The sequence below is a fragment of the Leptonotus elevatus genome, chromosome 19 (genome assembly GCF_054856555.1).
Source record: "Leptonotus elevatus isolate MCC_2025b chromosome 19, RoL_Lele_1.0, whole genome shotgun sequence".
NCBI classification, from domain to species: domain Eukaryota; kingdom Metazoa; phylum Chordata; class Actinopteri; order Syngnathiformes; family Syngnathidae; genus Leptonotus; species Leptonotus elevatus.
In genome coordinates, this window is record NC_141257.1 from 3,689,673 (window position 1) to 3,705,640 (window position 15,968).

General features: G+C 38.9%; 3 protein-coding genes across 4 annotated transcripts; 1 reads left to right on the forward strand and 2 right to left on the reverse strand.

The window, feature by feature from the left end:
• Window positions 1-992: 992 nt before the first annotated feature.
• LOC147157534 (tropomyosin alpha-1 chain-like) lies at window positions 993-5,263 on the forward strand. Of its 2 annotated transcripts, XM_086062583.1 has the most exons (10): window positions 994-1,246; window positions 1,328-1,453; window positions 2,031-2,164; window positions 2,423-2,540; window positions 2,623-2,693; window positions 3,681-3,756; window positions 3,862-3,924; window positions 4,007-4,076; window positions 4,883-4,961; window positions 5,061-5,263. In XM_086062583.1, the coding sequence occupies exons 1-10, from the start codon at window positions 1,133-1,135 to the stop codon at window positions 5,062-5,064; spliced, it is 855 nt and encodes a 284-aa protein (XP_085918709.1). In that variant the 5' UTR covers window positions 994-1,132; the 3' UTR covers window positions 5,065-5,263. The 2 variants fall into 2 exon arrangements, with proteins under 2 accessions (XP_085918710.1, XP_085918709.1); XM_086062584.1 differs by lacking the exon at window positions 5,061-5,263 and having other exon boundaries at window positions 993-1,246; window positions 4,883-4,965.
• Window positions 5,264-5,401: 138 nt separating this feature from the next.
• On the reverse strand, window positions 5,402-12,546 carry LOC147157535 (death-associated protein kinase 2). Its single transcript, XM_086062579.1, has 12 exons — window positions 12,429-12,546; window positions 10,047-10,207; window positions 9,692-9,913; window positions 9,464-9,602; window positions 9,256-9,385; window positions 8,354-8,402; window positions 8,199-8,225; window positions 7,954-8,106; window positions 7,602-7,647; window positions 7,425-7,514; window positions 7,237-7,317; window positions 5,402-6,899 (listed from the first exon to the last, which is right to left on the reverse strand). Exons 2-12 carry the CDS (start codon window positions 10,106-10,108, stop codon window positions 6,819-6,821), a joined length of 1,080 nt encoding a protein of 359 aa, XP_085918705.1. The 5' UTR covers window positions 10,109-10,207; window positions 12,429-12,546; the 3' UTR covers window positions 5,402-6,818.
• Window positions 12,547-13,645: 1,099 nt separating this feature from the next.
• Window positions 13,646-15,733, reverse strand: ssr2 (signal sequence receptor, beta). The gene is made up of 6 exons (XM_086062832.1): window positions 15,663-15,733; window positions 14,954-15,114; window positions 14,749-14,847; window positions 14,264-14,372; window positions 14,104-14,181; window positions 13,646-14,036 (listed from the first exon to the last, which is right to left on the reverse strand). Exons 1-6 carry the CDS (start codon window positions 15,723-15,725, stop codon window positions 13,926-13,928), a joined length of 621 nt encoding a protein of 206 aa, XP_085918958.1. The 5' UTR covers window positions 15,726-15,733; the 3' UTR covers window positions 13,646-13,925.
• Between the last annotated feature and the right edge of the window lie 235 nt (window positions 15,734-15,968).

Consider the following 15,968-nt stretch of genomic DNA (forward strand, 5'->3'; position numbering starts at 1 on the left):
AAAAATTGGCAGCGCGGGTGTGGGCAAATTTCCAATCAAATTGCATTCAATCGGAAGACTATCTTGGGAGAAATTGACAAATTTGAAAGAAAATAGTTTTTCATCCAATGAAAGTTAACCAGGGGGGCAATTGAAGTAAAAATGTATTGAGAATTCAGAATGGAATCGAAATGAAAATGAAAATCAATTACAATTTCAAATGGGATTTATAATTAGAATTAAATAATATATTCAATTACATTTAAATTAATACAAATAATTTCATATAAAATAAGTACATCAATTCAGTAAAAAAAAAAAAAAAAACACATCCAGGGGTGGCTTGAAAGACGAGGGTGGGGGGCAATAGTGAGAAAAAAAAATCCTTGAGCACATCACAATGTGGATTAATAACATTTAATACATTAAAATGTAATTGCTAATTTAATGCTGGAAAAAAGTATGTAAAAATCAAAATTATTATTATTTGTATATCTATTAAATTAGGAAAGCGGGAAGTGTGACAACAAATTTAGATTAAAATGAAAAAATCTGAAATTAACATTTAGCTTTTACACTTAAGCTTGCGTTAAAATATTAAATGATTTTTTTTTTTAATCTTTGATATTTTTTAATATATTATTAAAGCAGGATGCAGGAAGAGTGTAAAAAATAATTAAAATGAAAAAGTCAGAAATTAGCATTTAACATTTACACTTACATTAAAATAAAAAGCAAAACTAATTAAACTGACTATTATTTTTACTAAATATGCATTGTAACATGCATACGTACAAAAACAAAGTTAAATTACAAATTGAGTTCAGTCACATTTTAAAATTAATTTAATAAAAGGGACAAAATGTCTGCAAATTAAATAAAAAAAAACACTGCGTTAAAGGAGAAGAACAGGATGCTGTAAATCAGGGTGTGTCCAAACGGAGGGTGCGTCCACGGGGATGATCCCAAATTGGGGGCGTCCCCCTCCTCGGCCCCCCATATAAAAGTCTGCCCTCCATCTTGGTCAGAGTTTGGTGTCTCATCCTCGTCGCCAGCCTTGGGCATCCGTCGTCCTGTCCTTCTGTCCGTCCGTTTTCCTTCTCATCTCGCCGTCACCTTTGCTAAAGAAAAAAAAAACCCAGAGTGAACCAAAATGGAGGCCATCAAGAAGAAAATGCTGATGCTCAAGCTGGACAAGGAGAACGCTCTGGACCAGGCCGAGCAGGCGGAGGCCGACAAGAAAGCGGCGGAGGACAGAAGCAAACAGGTGGGCTGCTAATTTGCTGCTCCTGCCGCAAATGCGCTAAAAACTACAAAAATGGCCGCCTGTGGTTTTCTCTCTCTACAGCATGAGGACGAGCTCCTGCAGATGCAGAAGAAGCTGAAAGGGACGGAGGACGAGCTGGACAAATACTCTGAGGCGCTGAAGGATGCTCAGGAGAAGCTGGAGGTGGCCGACAAGAAGGCCGCTGACGTGAGTGACCCTCACACGCAATTGGTTGTTTTTCACTCAATCAAAGCAAGCCAACACTTTCTAATATGGTCATATCGCCTGATAAAAGCCACCAGTGTAAATCAAGCCTCATCAAGCCACACTGTGCATTCCATTCTCCTCATGCTCTGGATGGACCCCCCCCCTTTTTTTCCCCCCCTCCCAACACACACACACACAGCTGTCGAGGGGATTCAGGGCCCCTGCTTGGGCCATGATGTCAGCCGCTAAACCTCGACTCGTAGCTTAACAATGGCCCCGCTCCTTTTTAGGCACAAGCCTGTGTGAGCGCTACCTGATAGCGTAGAATGCTAAATGAGCCGACAGTCTGCCTCATCTGCAGCCAAATGCAGTAGAGATAAAAAGTCTCCGCATGAGATTTATATATTATATATTAATTGTGTATAAGATCTAAAGTAAAGTAATAAATATGCATTTTACAGTATTTGTGAAAAATGTACAATTGTATTGTTACCATGCCGCTGAGCAGTCAGTGACACTTCTTCGTACCGTTTTGCGTGACTCAGCCTGTACAATTTGTGCGTGTGCGTGTGCGCAGGCCGAGGCAGAGGTGGCCTCGCTGAACAGGCGCATCCAGCTGGTGGAGGAAGAGTTGGACCGAGCTCAGGAGAGGCTGGCCACCGCTCTGCAGAAGCTGGAGGAGGCCGAGAAAGCGGCCGATGAGAGCGAAAGGTAAAAGAAGAAGAAGAAGAAGAAAAGTCTCCTTTTCAATACAGTCAACAAAACAAAAGATCATTAAATATTGTGTATTTAAACACCCAAAGGTGACCTTGTTCCTTAGTTAAATTATTCAACACAAACAAACCACGTTGACAATCGGATTAGCGAGCATGCTAGCATAAACAACACGCGAGCATGACGTCACAAAAGATGCAAAATAGCACTATACACAAATAATAAATGATTAAACTCGACTTTTTTTGTGCGCAGGGGCATGAAGGTGATCGAAAACCGGGCCCTGAAGGACGAGGAGAAGATGGAGCTGCAGGAGATCCAGCTGAAGGAGGCCAAGCACATCGCGGAGGACTCGGACCGCAAGTACGAGGAGGTGAGTCGCACTTCCTGTGTCGCATTCAGGACTTCCCGCGGGGAGGTGAGACGCTAACTGGGGGAGTGTCGTGATGGCGCAGGTGGCTCGTAAGCTGGTGATCGTGGAAGGCGAGCTGGAGCGTACGGAGGAGAGAGCGGAGCTGGCGGAGGGGTGAGTTGTCCAGTTCTTCTTCATTTCTATCTTAACAGTTTTACCATTTTTAAACTTGCTATCAATAAAAATAAAAAATAAAGTTAGCTAGTTATCTAACTACCTACCTAATGTTACCAACCTACATAGGAACTTACAGTAGCTACCTGTTTGTCTACCTACATACCTACCAACCGAGCTAGTTAATTTGTTACCTACCTTCCTCTCAAGGTAGCCATATTTGTGTGCCTACATACCAAGCAAAGTCGCTAGTTAACTACCTACCTACTTACCTATCATAGTAGCTAAAACCCTAAATACCTACCTACCTCCTTAACAAAATAGCCCGTTACCTTCCAAAGTACCACCCTACTAACTAGTTGCTAGTTACCTTCTTAACAACCCAAACAAGGTAGCTACTTAACTACAGTATCTACCTAGCAAGGACTACTTTGTTAATCTGATAAATACCCATTTTGCTTGTTAACTACAAATATTGCTTGCTACTTACCTACCTTGCAAAACTAGTTACCTACCTATCTACCCATTAAGATAGCTAGTTACCTACTTACTTAGTTTGCATGCTTACACCTACCTTATTTGATTGCTACATTCCTACCTACCTATAATACCTACCTACCTAGTTAGTTAGCGTGTTACCTACCTATCTAGTTAGTTTCCTATAACCTAGTTAATTTGTTACTTACAAATTTAATCTACTACTTAAATACCTGCCTTTCTACCTACCTCCTTAGCTTGTTTCCTACAACCTACTGATTCAGGTAGCTAACTAGCAAACTATCTAATTAGCTTGGTGATGCTAACTAGCACACTATGTACCTTCTGAAAAGTAGAAAATAAAATAATAGTTGTTTTCTATAATTGAATCTGTGAATGAAATGACAGTGTGTGGAACATCTGACTTGGGTTGTAGTAAGATGTGTAGCCTCTTATTCTTACACACGTGTCTGGTGTTTTCTTTTTGTTCAAATAAAATGTACACGCCAGTAAATGTGCCGAGCTGGAGGAGGAACTGAAGAACGTCACCAACAACCTGAAGTCTCTAGAGGCTCGGGCGGAGAAGGTAATAAATAAGCCAGCACAAGTCACAACATTTCACACACGGTTACACGGCAAAATAACATGTGTGCGGTTTCACACGTTCATTGGAGTGAATTTGTCCACACAGTACTCTCAGAAGGAGGACAAATACGAGGAGGAAATCAAGATCCTGACAGATAAACTGAAAGAGGTGAGAAAGGCCGTTTTTTTGTTTTGTTTTTCACAATAAATTGCTTTAAGCGATGGAAATATTGATAAAAAATGTTGATCAGGCTGAGACCAGAGCAGAGTTTGCCGAGAGGTCTGTAGCCAAGCTGGAGAAGACTATTGATGATCTGGAAGGTAAGAAAAAAACATTCAGAGCAATATAATGTCATGCAATACATATATAGAATTTTTTTTAAATCATTTTTCAAACATATATTTTATTTTGTCAAAAAAAAATGCAAGGCAGATATCATTTGTATTTAAATAATGTATAGAGTATTTTATTTTTACAGATAAAATGTGATCAAATCTATGACGTGTAGACATGTTTATTTGTATGATTATACACAATTGTTTTGCCACTTATTAGAAACTGTATATTAATACTGTATAGTATGTCATATTTATTTATTTTCATGCACATTTGTCAAGAATATAAAGCTAAAAGAAAAATATATTTTGTTCATTTTGCCCAAAATTTTTTTTAAACTAATGTAATATTGTATGATTTATTTTCCTTAAAAAGTATTTTACATTAAAAAAAATATGTTGTCATTTTTCATATTCTTTCATATTCTCACATTTTTTATGCATTTTACTTTTGCCAGTTTTTGTAAAGATTAACAATTTAATTACATTTATAATAATTGTGACATTTTGTTTTTTGTTACTTTGTATGCAGCGATGGTTGTTTTTAAAGTGCTTTATAAATAATTTTGAAATAAGTAGCCTTCATAGCGTGCAAAGTTTTACTTAGTTTTATTGCACTGAGGAATTAACTTGCTTTTATTTATTTAATTAAATTTTTTTACACTTGGATGACATTTTAAAAATGTCACTTAAAGCTTCACATGTACGTAATGGCTTTAGACCAATAAAGCTTTGAACCGCAGTTGAGTAAAAGCATCGCACGTCGCTAATGGTGCGTTCCCTTTTCCCAGACGAGCTGTACGCACAAAAGCTCAAGTACAAAGCCATCAGCGAGGAACTGGACCACGCACTCAATGACATGACCTCCATGTAAGACACACATGATGACATTGACATTTTAATATCTACATTTATGGACAATTGTCAACTTTTTTGTTTTGTTTTTGTAACTTCTTTTGTGTTTTCTAGTTAAACACCCAGGAAGCCCTTCTCCCCTCAAATGTGCCCCTCCTCCTCCTCCTCTTCCTCTTCCTCTTCCTCTTCCTCCACATGTTGTTTCTTGCACTTTCACTCCTTATTTGCAAAAAACTCGCACAACAGTTTCATTTCGGTCCCGGTCACACCTTTTCTTTGTAATTCTTTGTAACGATATTAAAAACAAGAGGAAGGTCTTGCTTTTCATGGCTGTACTTGTATTTAAAAGTGGAAAAATATCGGCGATAAATCATTTTCCAGTGGTTCTCAAACTTTTGACACCAAGTGCCACCTCAAAAATGAAGTGTTGAAGACATGACAAGACAGGATTTTTGTTCTTAAAAGTATATTTAATATTATTCTAAGCCACTGTAACTATGCACAATTTGAACAGGAAAATAAAAAATACTGCATTTATGTAGCTTTTTTTTCCTTATAGCATTTTTTTTTTTGTTACCTAAATAAGTGTTTAAAAATAAACAGTTCATAAAAATAAAATGCAAATATATTGAAATTAAAAGTTAAGTGCAACTTAACTGTACTTGGGCAGTGATTATTTTGCATATGTTACGATAAGAATCACTGATCTAGACCACATGCAAGTACAGTAAAACGTCCAAAACGTGCAACGATTGCAGAGTCCAACCCAAAATATTCTGCCATGGAAGTGATGATGATAACCATAAAACACTACTCGGCACAATTGCTGCCATTGACGGCTATATATGATTTATTTTAATTACTTCTATTAGTTATTATTAATTTATTTTGTCTTTTTTTTAAAGAAGAAGAAAGGATTATTAAAAATTTGGGGCGTCAGCCAATTACAATGTTTAACTGTAATTAATCGCATTACTTCACTAGTTATTTTTTATTATTAAAAAAAAGAAAAAAAAAGATTATTAAAAATGCAGGGCATCAGGCAATTAAAATTTGTAATCGTAATTAATCGCATGACTTCACTAGTTAACTCACGATTAATCACACATTTTATATCTGTTCTAAATGTATACAATAAAACAAAATGTCTAGGTTTTCATACTCTTGTTAACAAAAGTAGGAGAAAAAACGAATAGAAATAGTTCAAATGAATTTTTGACGTCTATAGCCGTCAATGGCAGTGAATGAGTTCAATGTAAATGATATACACTGTTAACGGATGCTCGTTGCCAACTCAAATGTAGCACGTAGTTTCACTTTTACATACAAACTATAATTTGTAAATTCAATTTCAGCTTAACACAAAAATACATCTAAAAAACAAAGCACAGTATGTGTAGTGAGCTTAAAATAATCACATATATGTATTTTAGATAGCAACATGCTTTTGAAGCGACTTGCATCATCACATGGAAAGAAAATGAGAAAAATAACATTAGTGAAATACACAGGATAGGATTAGTGATAAATGCTGTACAAAATAAAATGGCTGTCGTGGTGGCGGCCATGCTACGACGATGACAGGTGACTTGAGGTAGGAATGTTTTTTGAATGGAAAGTCAACATTGAGCTTTCGGAGGGCATAAAATGAAGGGAAGGTTTTCCACTTGTGTTTCCCATTTTCAGACATTTCAAGCGGGGAGTGATCATGTGATCATGGACTTGCATGCGTACGAGTAGATGCTATCATTACTTTCCCATACACACACGACTCCATCTTATGCCTGATCCGGTGAGAATGCAGTAAGATTCCCAAGTAAAAAGAGTCCGTCCTTCGTTTCACAGCTCGCTGCTGCCCGCCTGTGGCCGACTCTACGAACTGCTGCTGAGGCGTCGTCGTAGCAACGATGCGGGTTTGCTCTCCGTGTCCTCCGTGTCGCTTTCACATTGTCTCTGTAGGACATTTAAAAAAGAAAAACAGAGGGAACAACAACTATTACCACAGCTCAGTAGAGGGGGGGACCCTCTCTGCTTCTTCTTGCAAAGCTTGTTTTCCAGTAGAGCTCAGTGCTGCCCCGCATGCTGTGGCGCAACGTGGTACTACACTGATGGCGTGCAACTCTAAATTGGGTTTAGAAGTACATATAAATTGCGCACTATTTGAATGATCGTTAAGGAATGTTGAAAATCAGGAATGTAGAGGAAAATGTAAAGATAAACATTTATTTCAATGTTGGCGTTAAGCAGTGAGCCAGTCCAGGTGTACCTAATGAAGTGACTTGATATTTACCTCGGGTGCATCTGAGCTGCCTTTGCACAACAGTTTCAAGCGCACCAGACGGTTGCAGATCCAAACCATGTTGTAGGACATCTGGAGGTATCAAAAATACTTTTGATATATAAAATACTATAATACGAGAAAATACTCGTATCTATTTTTTTTTAATTAAAGAAAAGAAAAAAAAAGGTAGAATGTACCTTCCACATCCTTCTGGCGTTGAACTTCTTGAAGTTCTTCATGTTGATGGACGATCGATTCCTGTTAGCTTTCTGTTGGCGCGTCAGGGGCTGCCAACAGATCAGTTTAGTATCGATGAGTCGGCGCAAAAAGACATTTGAACAGAAGAGGAAAAATATAACATGGAATACCCCGACCTTGATCCACGGGTGACGAAGACACTCCTCGGCTGTCAGTCTGTCACTGCAACACACACACACTTGCTTTATGTTAAAAAAATATATATATATTTTTTATTATTAATTTTTTTTTAAGTAATTTTCACTTCTTTTTTTTTTACATTATATATATATATTTTTTTTTTATGTAACATAATTTGCTTAGTGGGGGTAAAAAATGTAAAAAAAATAAATAATTTTATATAACTGTTTTAACTATGTATTATTATTATATTTTTTTATTTCCTTCTGACATATTTACATTAAAAAAAAAAAGATCAAAATACAGGTTGAAATAGGACATGAAAGTGTATTCCACGCAAGATTCTACCTGGGATTCTTGACCAGGAGTTTCTGGATGAAGTCTTTGGCTGTGGAGCTGGTGGTGCTGAAACACTGCGTGTCAAACTCGTAGTCCATGGCCAGGACGTTCCTCAGCGTGTCTTCGTCCGTGTGTCCCTGGAAGGGCGACATGCCGCTCAAGCTGTGGACACGCCGTAGGGACAGAACTGTAAAACCGCAACCCATCCTGTTGTCGATTAATGCAAGGAGCGCCCGAGCGCTTTTGCAACTTACAGTATGTACGTAATGACGCCGATGCTCCTGAAGGGGGACAGAAAGAATACGAGAAAAGTGTCAAATCAAGGCGAGGGGGGGGAAAAAAGTGCTTCAAGAATCGCAACGTGCAGGACACACAATGTGCAAGGACAGGAAGTACGCGGCATAATCACCACATATCGGCCGCAGTGCCCAGGGGTTCGCTGTTGATCACCTCCGGGGCTGGACACAATGGGACAAGTGTTAACGAACAACTTGAGTCAAAATGTTTATTTGAAGTGAAACTCCACTAGCCACTAGATGGCAGCACACCTTTTTTTTTTACACTAAATTAGAAAGAAATGAAAACAGGAAATAATTCAAGTCCAGCTTAGTTTTTGTTGATTAAAAATGGTAAATCCTCTTCAATCCTGCATTCTACGCCGACAGAAAGGAACGTATGTTTATTTTAAAAGCACTCAGGATTTGTTTACAATCCATTGCTCTTGCTCTCAATACATGAAAAAACTTTTCTTCTTTTTTTTTTAAACAAGTGCCGTAAATGCTATAAAAACATCCCAAGAGAATATTTATGCAAATAGCGTATTTCTATATCACGGATTTCACTCATTGCGGGCATGGTCAGGAACATGACATAACCCCCACGATGGAGATGACTGTACTTGGTAGCTGCAGGTTCAAGTTAAACTCGTGGGTCTCAAAAGTGTGGTGTGCAGGCTCCCTCTTGTGGTAAGCAAAGAATCTGACTTACACTATAAAATGTTGAATTTTGTTGAAATGTAATCAAATTCTCATTTTCAAAATTGAATCCACAATCCTGAGCACTTTCCAAGCTTGCGTTTTACATTTTTGGTAAAGTATTTCAATCACTGGTGGAAAAATGGTGTCGCATCCATCTTGAGTAGCAAGCTTGTAATCCAATTAAGAGTGACACCATTAAAGACGGATTAAACAAAGCCAGGCTAAAGTTAGCAAAGCTTTCAATTCAGTACTAACACAAGGTTTAAAGATTTTTTTTTTGTGTGTGTGTGTGGCAAGATTCAAATGCAAAAGTACACGAATGAGTGAAGCTGACCGATATACTGAGGGGTTCCACTGGTGCTCTTGTACTCCTCCCCGGGGACAAAATGGTGGGCGAGGCCAAAGTCGATGAGTTTGATTTGGGGATGCGGCGACTTTTTGTCCGACAGCATGATGTTTTCTGGCTGAATGGCGACACCATGAGGTCAATTAATGCTTATGCGCGCAGCTGCCCGTCCGCACACGTCCCGAACGTGCTATACCTTGAGGTCAAAGTGTCCGATGTTCTTGCTGTGCATGAAGCCCAGCCCGTCCAGGATCTGCGTCATGAACTCGATGGCCTCGTCCTCCATCAGCATCTCCTTCTCGGCGATGAAGTCAAACAGCTCGCCGCCGCTCACGCTGGAATGCGGTGAGTGTGATATTCTGACTTTTCTATTTGAAAGGTTGTCATGGAAAGGTATTACCATTGCAGACGCGGTCCAACTCACATCTCCAGGATGAGCACCACCTCCGAGCGGCTCTCGAAGACGTCCTTAAGGGTCACGATGTTTGGGTGCTGCAGGGCCTGGATCACCTCCACCTCCTGCTCCACGCGGCTCCGTTCCAGGCCCAGAAGGCTGCACGAGGTCTTGCGCAGCTTCACGAACTTGCCTGCCCAGTACGTCCCCGTGGCCAGTTCGCGGACCTGGCGGACCTCACCAAAATGGCCGCTGAGAAGTTACGGAGAAGGCCAAACTTGAGGTAGAACAAATGACTTAATGGAATCCCACAAGGCTACGTTTGTGGGCCCCTTATGTTTTGAGCTTTAACATTTTAAAATGAAATCGGTGTCCCTATCCGTACCTCCCGAGTACTTCTCCAATTTCGTACAAGTCCGCCACGTTGTCAGGCTTGAACATGGCCATGTCGATTCACTTGGCACGGCTTCTTTCTTCTTCTTTGGCCGTGGACGCTTAATTTGTGTTGAACCCTAAATGGTGCATGATCATCCACCGTGTCGGCGCCTGAAAAAAAAAGGCACAAACACGTTTAGGACACAATTACACTAAATATTTTCTGTACGTTATTATTGATACCCATGAGCTTCCACATGTGTTTGTTTTTTTAAAGAAAAGCTAATAAAAAAAATGTAAATTAAAAAAAAAACGTTTTTTATGTAGATTATTAGAATTCGCATATTTACATTCCAGAATACAAAAATATATATATTTAGATAACAAAAAATACATTTATTATTATTTATTTATTTTTGAAATCTTGTTAAAATATTAAAATATTGTTGTTAAAAAAAAAGCTACAAAAAGTAAATAAAAATAATTGGGTTTTTTTTTGTCGCTTATTAGAATTCACGTATTTGCATTCCAGAATAGAACAAAAATGGTTAATTTGGATATCAAAATTTTATTTTTGAAATCCTGTTAAAATATTAAAACCTGAAACTGAGTTCCACCAATTATCCCAACGATTAATCAAATAAAAATGTATTTTGCATTATGATAGGTCCAGGTATTAGTTTTGTCTATTGTGTGTATATTGCCTTAAAAGGCCTTAAAAATCTCCATTAAAACAATCCAGATGCTTGATGGCGGCACATAACTTCCACTTTCTGTCCCACTTCCCTGTTTGCGACACGCAGCGACAGTTAAACCAACTAAGCTGTACTTGTATTAGGCCACAATTGGACAGGATATTCATTGAACCCGGAATGACAGCGCAGCGCACCGTGACGGCCTCATTACTTTCACTTCAGGCTTGTAATGTTATTCTAACCGCGAGTCTCCACCTCTCCAAAGCATTCACTTTCAAACTTTTCTCATGTTTTTGTTTTTCTATCTGGCATGTTCTCCAGCAAGTTAAGGCGTGGCCAGTCTCCAGGGAATGACGAGCGAGCAGCCATTTGAAAGCATGATGCGTTAGTCACTGAATTCCTTTTGTTTTATTGCATCAACCTTTTTTTTTTTCCCCTGACAATTAAGTGACGATGCAGTGCCGCTTATTACAAGTAATAATTATTGTTATAATAAATCCAACAAATAGTATACAATTTTAAATATCTTCTTTTTAATTATAATTACACAAGCTATAAACTCGATTAATTGGCTACAGAAATTGTGTTTTTTTTTTGTTTTTTTTTTGTTACCATTTTTATATAAATTGTGATGAGAACGTCTTTCCGAACTCCTGTTTTCACACCAGCATCACATTGAGCAGAATAATGCCGCCCACTTGACCGTAGCGGGCCGGCCTCCTGGCGTTGGCATGTGGCACCCCTGCTGTGAACCCGTCAAACTATAATGAGCAGGCTGTCATTTCCACTGTCCTTCCAAATCATCATTAGCGCAGTGTTGAATCTTAATGAGTGTATCTGTGCATTGATAACAAATTTGGGTGGACTTTTTTTTTTTTTTTTATCATAACAGGACACATGAAATGGCCACAGAGACCCGAGCCCAAAACTAAAGGAAGTCGAAGAGTTTGGTCTCCCAACTTGGGAATTTGTCCAAATGGAAGAAGCAGGTATTAAACAGACAGCTAATTCTGAATAATGAACTTTTTTCTTTTTGTGTGTGCATAATCCACTCTTCAAATCTTCATTTTGTGGATTTGCCAGCAAGTGCTACAAAAGTTTGAAAAATAAAATAAAATAAAAAGAGCCCACCACACCAGTTTCAGCTATCAACATGTAATTGGCTGGACATGTCTATCATAACAGGACACAAAAAAAAAAAAGTCTCATTTTTCGCTTTCGGGGTCCATTTTTGGAGGATTTGGTATCAAAAAGCAGGTGTCATCCCCACATGCAGTTTTAATAATAGTCATATTTTATTCGTTAAACACAAACCTTTTCAATTACCTCAGTAATGCTTTGTTTGGCATCAACTGTCATAAAAAATGTTAAGAAAATATGTATTTCGGGGGAGTCTATATGGCTGATGAACAAGCAGCCATTGTGACGTTTATGTATGAGCTATATAATGTAACACTGACACTCTTTATGCTGATAAACGTTTAAAAGTAAAATATACAAATATTTGTAAGTAGCGTCTCAACGTGTCCATCTTGTACATGTCAACCTGTTGTGACATGTCGAGGAAATGGGCGCTATATAAATAAGAGCGCTTGACTTTAAATCACAAGACTAATGCAAACATGGATCGTGCAAAAAATATAAAGTGGCGAACAGAACACCGAGTGCTGGCATGCGGAGAAAGGGAGCTTACTCACCCGGCGGGAGGTGTGTTGCTCTCGGCTGGGTTCCCGTGTGAATGGTCGCGGAGTGTCAACCTCGCGACGTTGAACAACAACGTAGGCTGAGAATCCGGAAACGACTCGCACGTCGCTGATGTCATGTCCGAAATGTCGTCACGCGAGACGGGACTTTTTGGTTCCGAACGACGAGCACGACACCTCCCACTAAGAGAATGTTGAGGCCCGCTCAGTTTCCTTCTTTTTGCTGGCAAGATTTCACCTACGAACGCGTCATTGTATTTATTTATTTGTTTGTTTATTTATGTATGTATGTATGTATGTCAAGAGCGCATGAAAGAACGACGTGCGCTTTCAAAATAAAACCGGAACTACTTCAAAGAAAGCGCAATATTAAAATGATACTTTACCCATTGAGCCATTTTCCGCGGTAAAAAGTTAATATTTTGGTCCAGAATGAATCTGATAACCATTATTTTTCACGAACAATTAATACATTTAAGAACTAATTTTGCCTCTTGCTGTCAACTGAAGACGACATCGCCTGTCTGTTTACCGACTAAACCCAGAAAACAGGTGAGCCATGATTGGACGTTACCTACTTCCTCAACACGAGTGATGTCATCTTCTGTCGACAGCAAGTGAAAACTTTTGTTTTTAAAGGTATTAATTAGACATAAAAAATAATGAAGTTATCAAATTCATTCTGGACAAAATAGTAACTTTTTACTGTTGAAAAATTGCTCAACAGCCTATATTTTAACAAAGGAAACATTAAATAAAATGACACATTTACATTAATACATTTTAAAACTATTACCACAATAAAATCACCAAATGTACACCATATTAGGAAAAATATATATTTAAACAATCATTAGCTATTCTGTATAGTGTACCTAGTAATATAAGGCTTACATTTTATAAACCGATAGGAATCGGTGGCATCAAAACATGTTTTAAGTGGATTATGGTTAAAAACATAATTGTACACTACAATATATTGTTATTTAAAGCTATTTGTGTCTAAACTATGTTTAAAAAAGCCCTGACAACTAACTGTAACAACAAACTAGTAGCATAGTGTATAATAAAAGAACTGTTTGTGTATACGAGTTAAGTGGATTTTGTATTTAAAAACACACATGCAGTTTAGATGAGTGAATGTCACCAATGTGCCTCTCAATAAAGGTCAATAAAAAAAGAGTGAACAAATGAAACGAATCAGATCCAGGTTTAGTAAAAAAAAAAAAAAACGTGTTTTTATTGATACTGAAGTCTAACAACTTCAAAACTGAGTTCAACATACAGTTACAAACAGTAGTAACTGCCACAGTAATTCTCTCATGAAGAACCAGTTTGCTTACATCTTCCTGCAGACATTGAATCACTGGCACACCTTCCACCCCCCAATATGGGTTATTAAGCTTGTCAGACCTCCTGCGCCAACTTAACCCCTTACAGACCCTCCAGTCTGAAACCCAAAAAGGTGTATTTATCCCCCCCCCTGCCCCCTCAGTTCTTCTTTGCCTTAGGCGAGTCATACTTCTTCTTGCTGGAGTACCAGAGCAGGAGCGGGATGCCGATGGAGGGGAGAGTCATCACACCGAAGGCGGCCCAGTCCAGCTAAAAAAAACAAAACAGGTGAGCAGGGAGAGACCACAAAGTGTGCGCGCGTGTGTGTTTGTCTTACATAATGCGGGGAAAAGCGGCGGTCAAACTCCCTCTGAGCCAGGATGCCTCCCTGGCCGGGGGCGCTGGTGTATCCCACCTATAAAAAAGGTGGGCAGCAAGTCTGTCACTTCACTGTCAACTTTTGCAATCAATTTAATTCAAATGTAAAATATTCTTACCACAACTTGTCCGCCCTCCTGAGCCAGGTAGCTGACAGAAGCCGAGGTGAAGTTGAAGTAGCCGGCCTTCAGGGGGCGCAGCACAACGGTGTGGGACACGTTGCTGGCTCTGAACGTCCCCCAAGTCAAGGTTGACAACAGACGTAGTATGAGGAGCTCAACTCTAACACTAATTAACATTTTTATTTAAATTTGAGACATATATAAATAAATACATAGATGGATGTTATTAAACTATAAGATGTGCAGCCAAAAATGCGAGGAAATATAACCTTTCCCTATAATAACTCTCTCAGTGGTGCTTCTGTACAGATGCATCCAGTGAGGACAAAAAAACAAAACAAAGATGACAGTTAAACGAGTGTCAGTCAGTGTGAATCCTACTGGAAGCGGGAACATGGAGGTGTGTTTGGTGAGCTGTCATCATAGATTTGTCGACGCTGTTAGCAACAAACTCCAAAATAGACACTCGGCTTCAAGGATACGGCGCTATCCTGTCCCATTTTACGTTCAGCATTCCCGAAACAATTCCAAAGTCCTCAGGGGGGAAAGAATCGTCTGACAGCTCCACCTCCAGAGCGGCACTGGAAGACAACACATATTGTTTTTATTTTAATATGTACCGTTAAATAGAGCTCAATAATTAATCAATTGGTAGAATATTGCACACGTCATAAGACACGTTCCCACCTGGAGCCCACGTTGTAAATGTTATATTGCAGGGTCAGGTCTCGGCCTTCCACGGCGTAGCGGTTGAGCAAGGACTTGGACGCCAGCAGACGAGCGCCCTCTTCTCCAGAGCCCAGGGCGAGCAGCGCCAGGACCAAAAAGATGTGCAGCATCTTCAGCATCTGGTTAGTAAGAGACAGTTCTCATGTTTAAATGCATTTGAGTCAACTTTATCATCATTCTGAAGGGTACAGTCACACAGTAGTGCTGTTAGCATGTAACCCGTAGTACAAATGTTAAATGTGGTAGTATTTTATTAAAAAGGTGGTATATGCAGTTATGCACATAAATGTAGTTACGAGCGAATATTGAGTCACTGCTGTGTTTACAACGGGACTGAAAAGAAAATCTAAATACAGTAATCGCTACAACTTGGTCCAATTGTTATATTTGACTACAATTCCTAAAAATAATAATAATAATAATAAAAGATAATAAACCATTTTCTGTCCGTTCAATCAAAGTTCAGCTCGCTAGCATCCAGCAGATCGTCAAAGACGCATACGTGGACCAGACCACACGAGCCCATTTCCATATAAAACAAGACGGTTACACTAATAGCGCTATCAGACGTCAAACCATGTTTTAGTGTCTGGTTATAAAGTGTCAATGTCGAGTTAAAAGTGCAATTTGACGAGGAAACCAAGAAAATATAAGAAGAGATGGTTACCTTCTGTAGCCTCTTTTCAGACCCGCGTAGCGAAGGAGTTGCAGGCGCGCATGCGCAAAACATAAAAACTCCAGTTGGCATGACGTGTACCGGGAGGCGCTGCATGTGGGTTGTCAGTTCCACAACGCCCTCTAACGTATTGGAGGTGATACTGTTTCCTCTGATAATACACGTGAATGTTTTTTTTGTATTAATATTTAAATATTATGTTTAAATAACAATTATAGTAATCATATGTCAAAGAATGTTTTTAAATAAAATGATTAAATGAAATCAGTCACAGATGGTTTTTCTTTATCTAGCTAG

Bases quoted from the DNA above. Each gene is read 5' to 3' on its own strand.
- LOC147157534 (XM_086062584.1), top strand. From the start codon at position 1,133: ATGGAGGCCATCAAGAAGAAAATGCTGATGCTCAAGCTGGACAAGGAG. The intron at 2,694-3,680 runs GTGAGTTGTCCA...TGTACACGCCAG, and splicing joins AGAGCGGAGCTGGCGGAGGG to TAAATGTGCCGAGCTGGAGG. The intron at 3,925-4,006 runs GTGAGAAAGGCC...AATGTTGATCAG, and splicing joins TGACAGATAAACTGAAAGAG to GCTGAGACCAGAGCAGAGTT.
- LOC147157535 (XM_086062579.1), bottom strand. From the start codon at position 10,108: ATGGCCATGTTCAAGCCTGACAACGTGGCGGACTTGTACGAAATTGGA. The intron at 9,386-9,463 runs GTATAGCACGTT...GTCGCCATTCAG, and splicing joins TCGGACACTTTGACCTCAAG to CCAGAAAACATCATGCTGTC. The intron at 8,226-8,353 runs GTGATTATGCCG...GTCCCCCTTCAG, and splicing joins GGCACTGCGGCCGATATGTG to GAGCATCGGCGTCATTACGT.
- ssr2 (XM_086062832.1), bottom strand. From the start codon at position 15,725: ATGTTTTGCGCATGCGCGCCTGCAACTCCTTCGCTACGCGGGTCTGAA. The intron at 14,848-14,953 runs GTGGGAACGTGT...GTTGTCTTCCAG, and splicing joins ATTTACAACGTGGGCTCCAG to TGCCGCTCTGGAGGTGGAGC. The intron at 14,373-14,748 runs GTATCCTTGAAG...GGGGACGTTCAG, and splicing joins AAATGGGACAGGATAGCGCC to AGCCAGCAACGTGTCCCACA.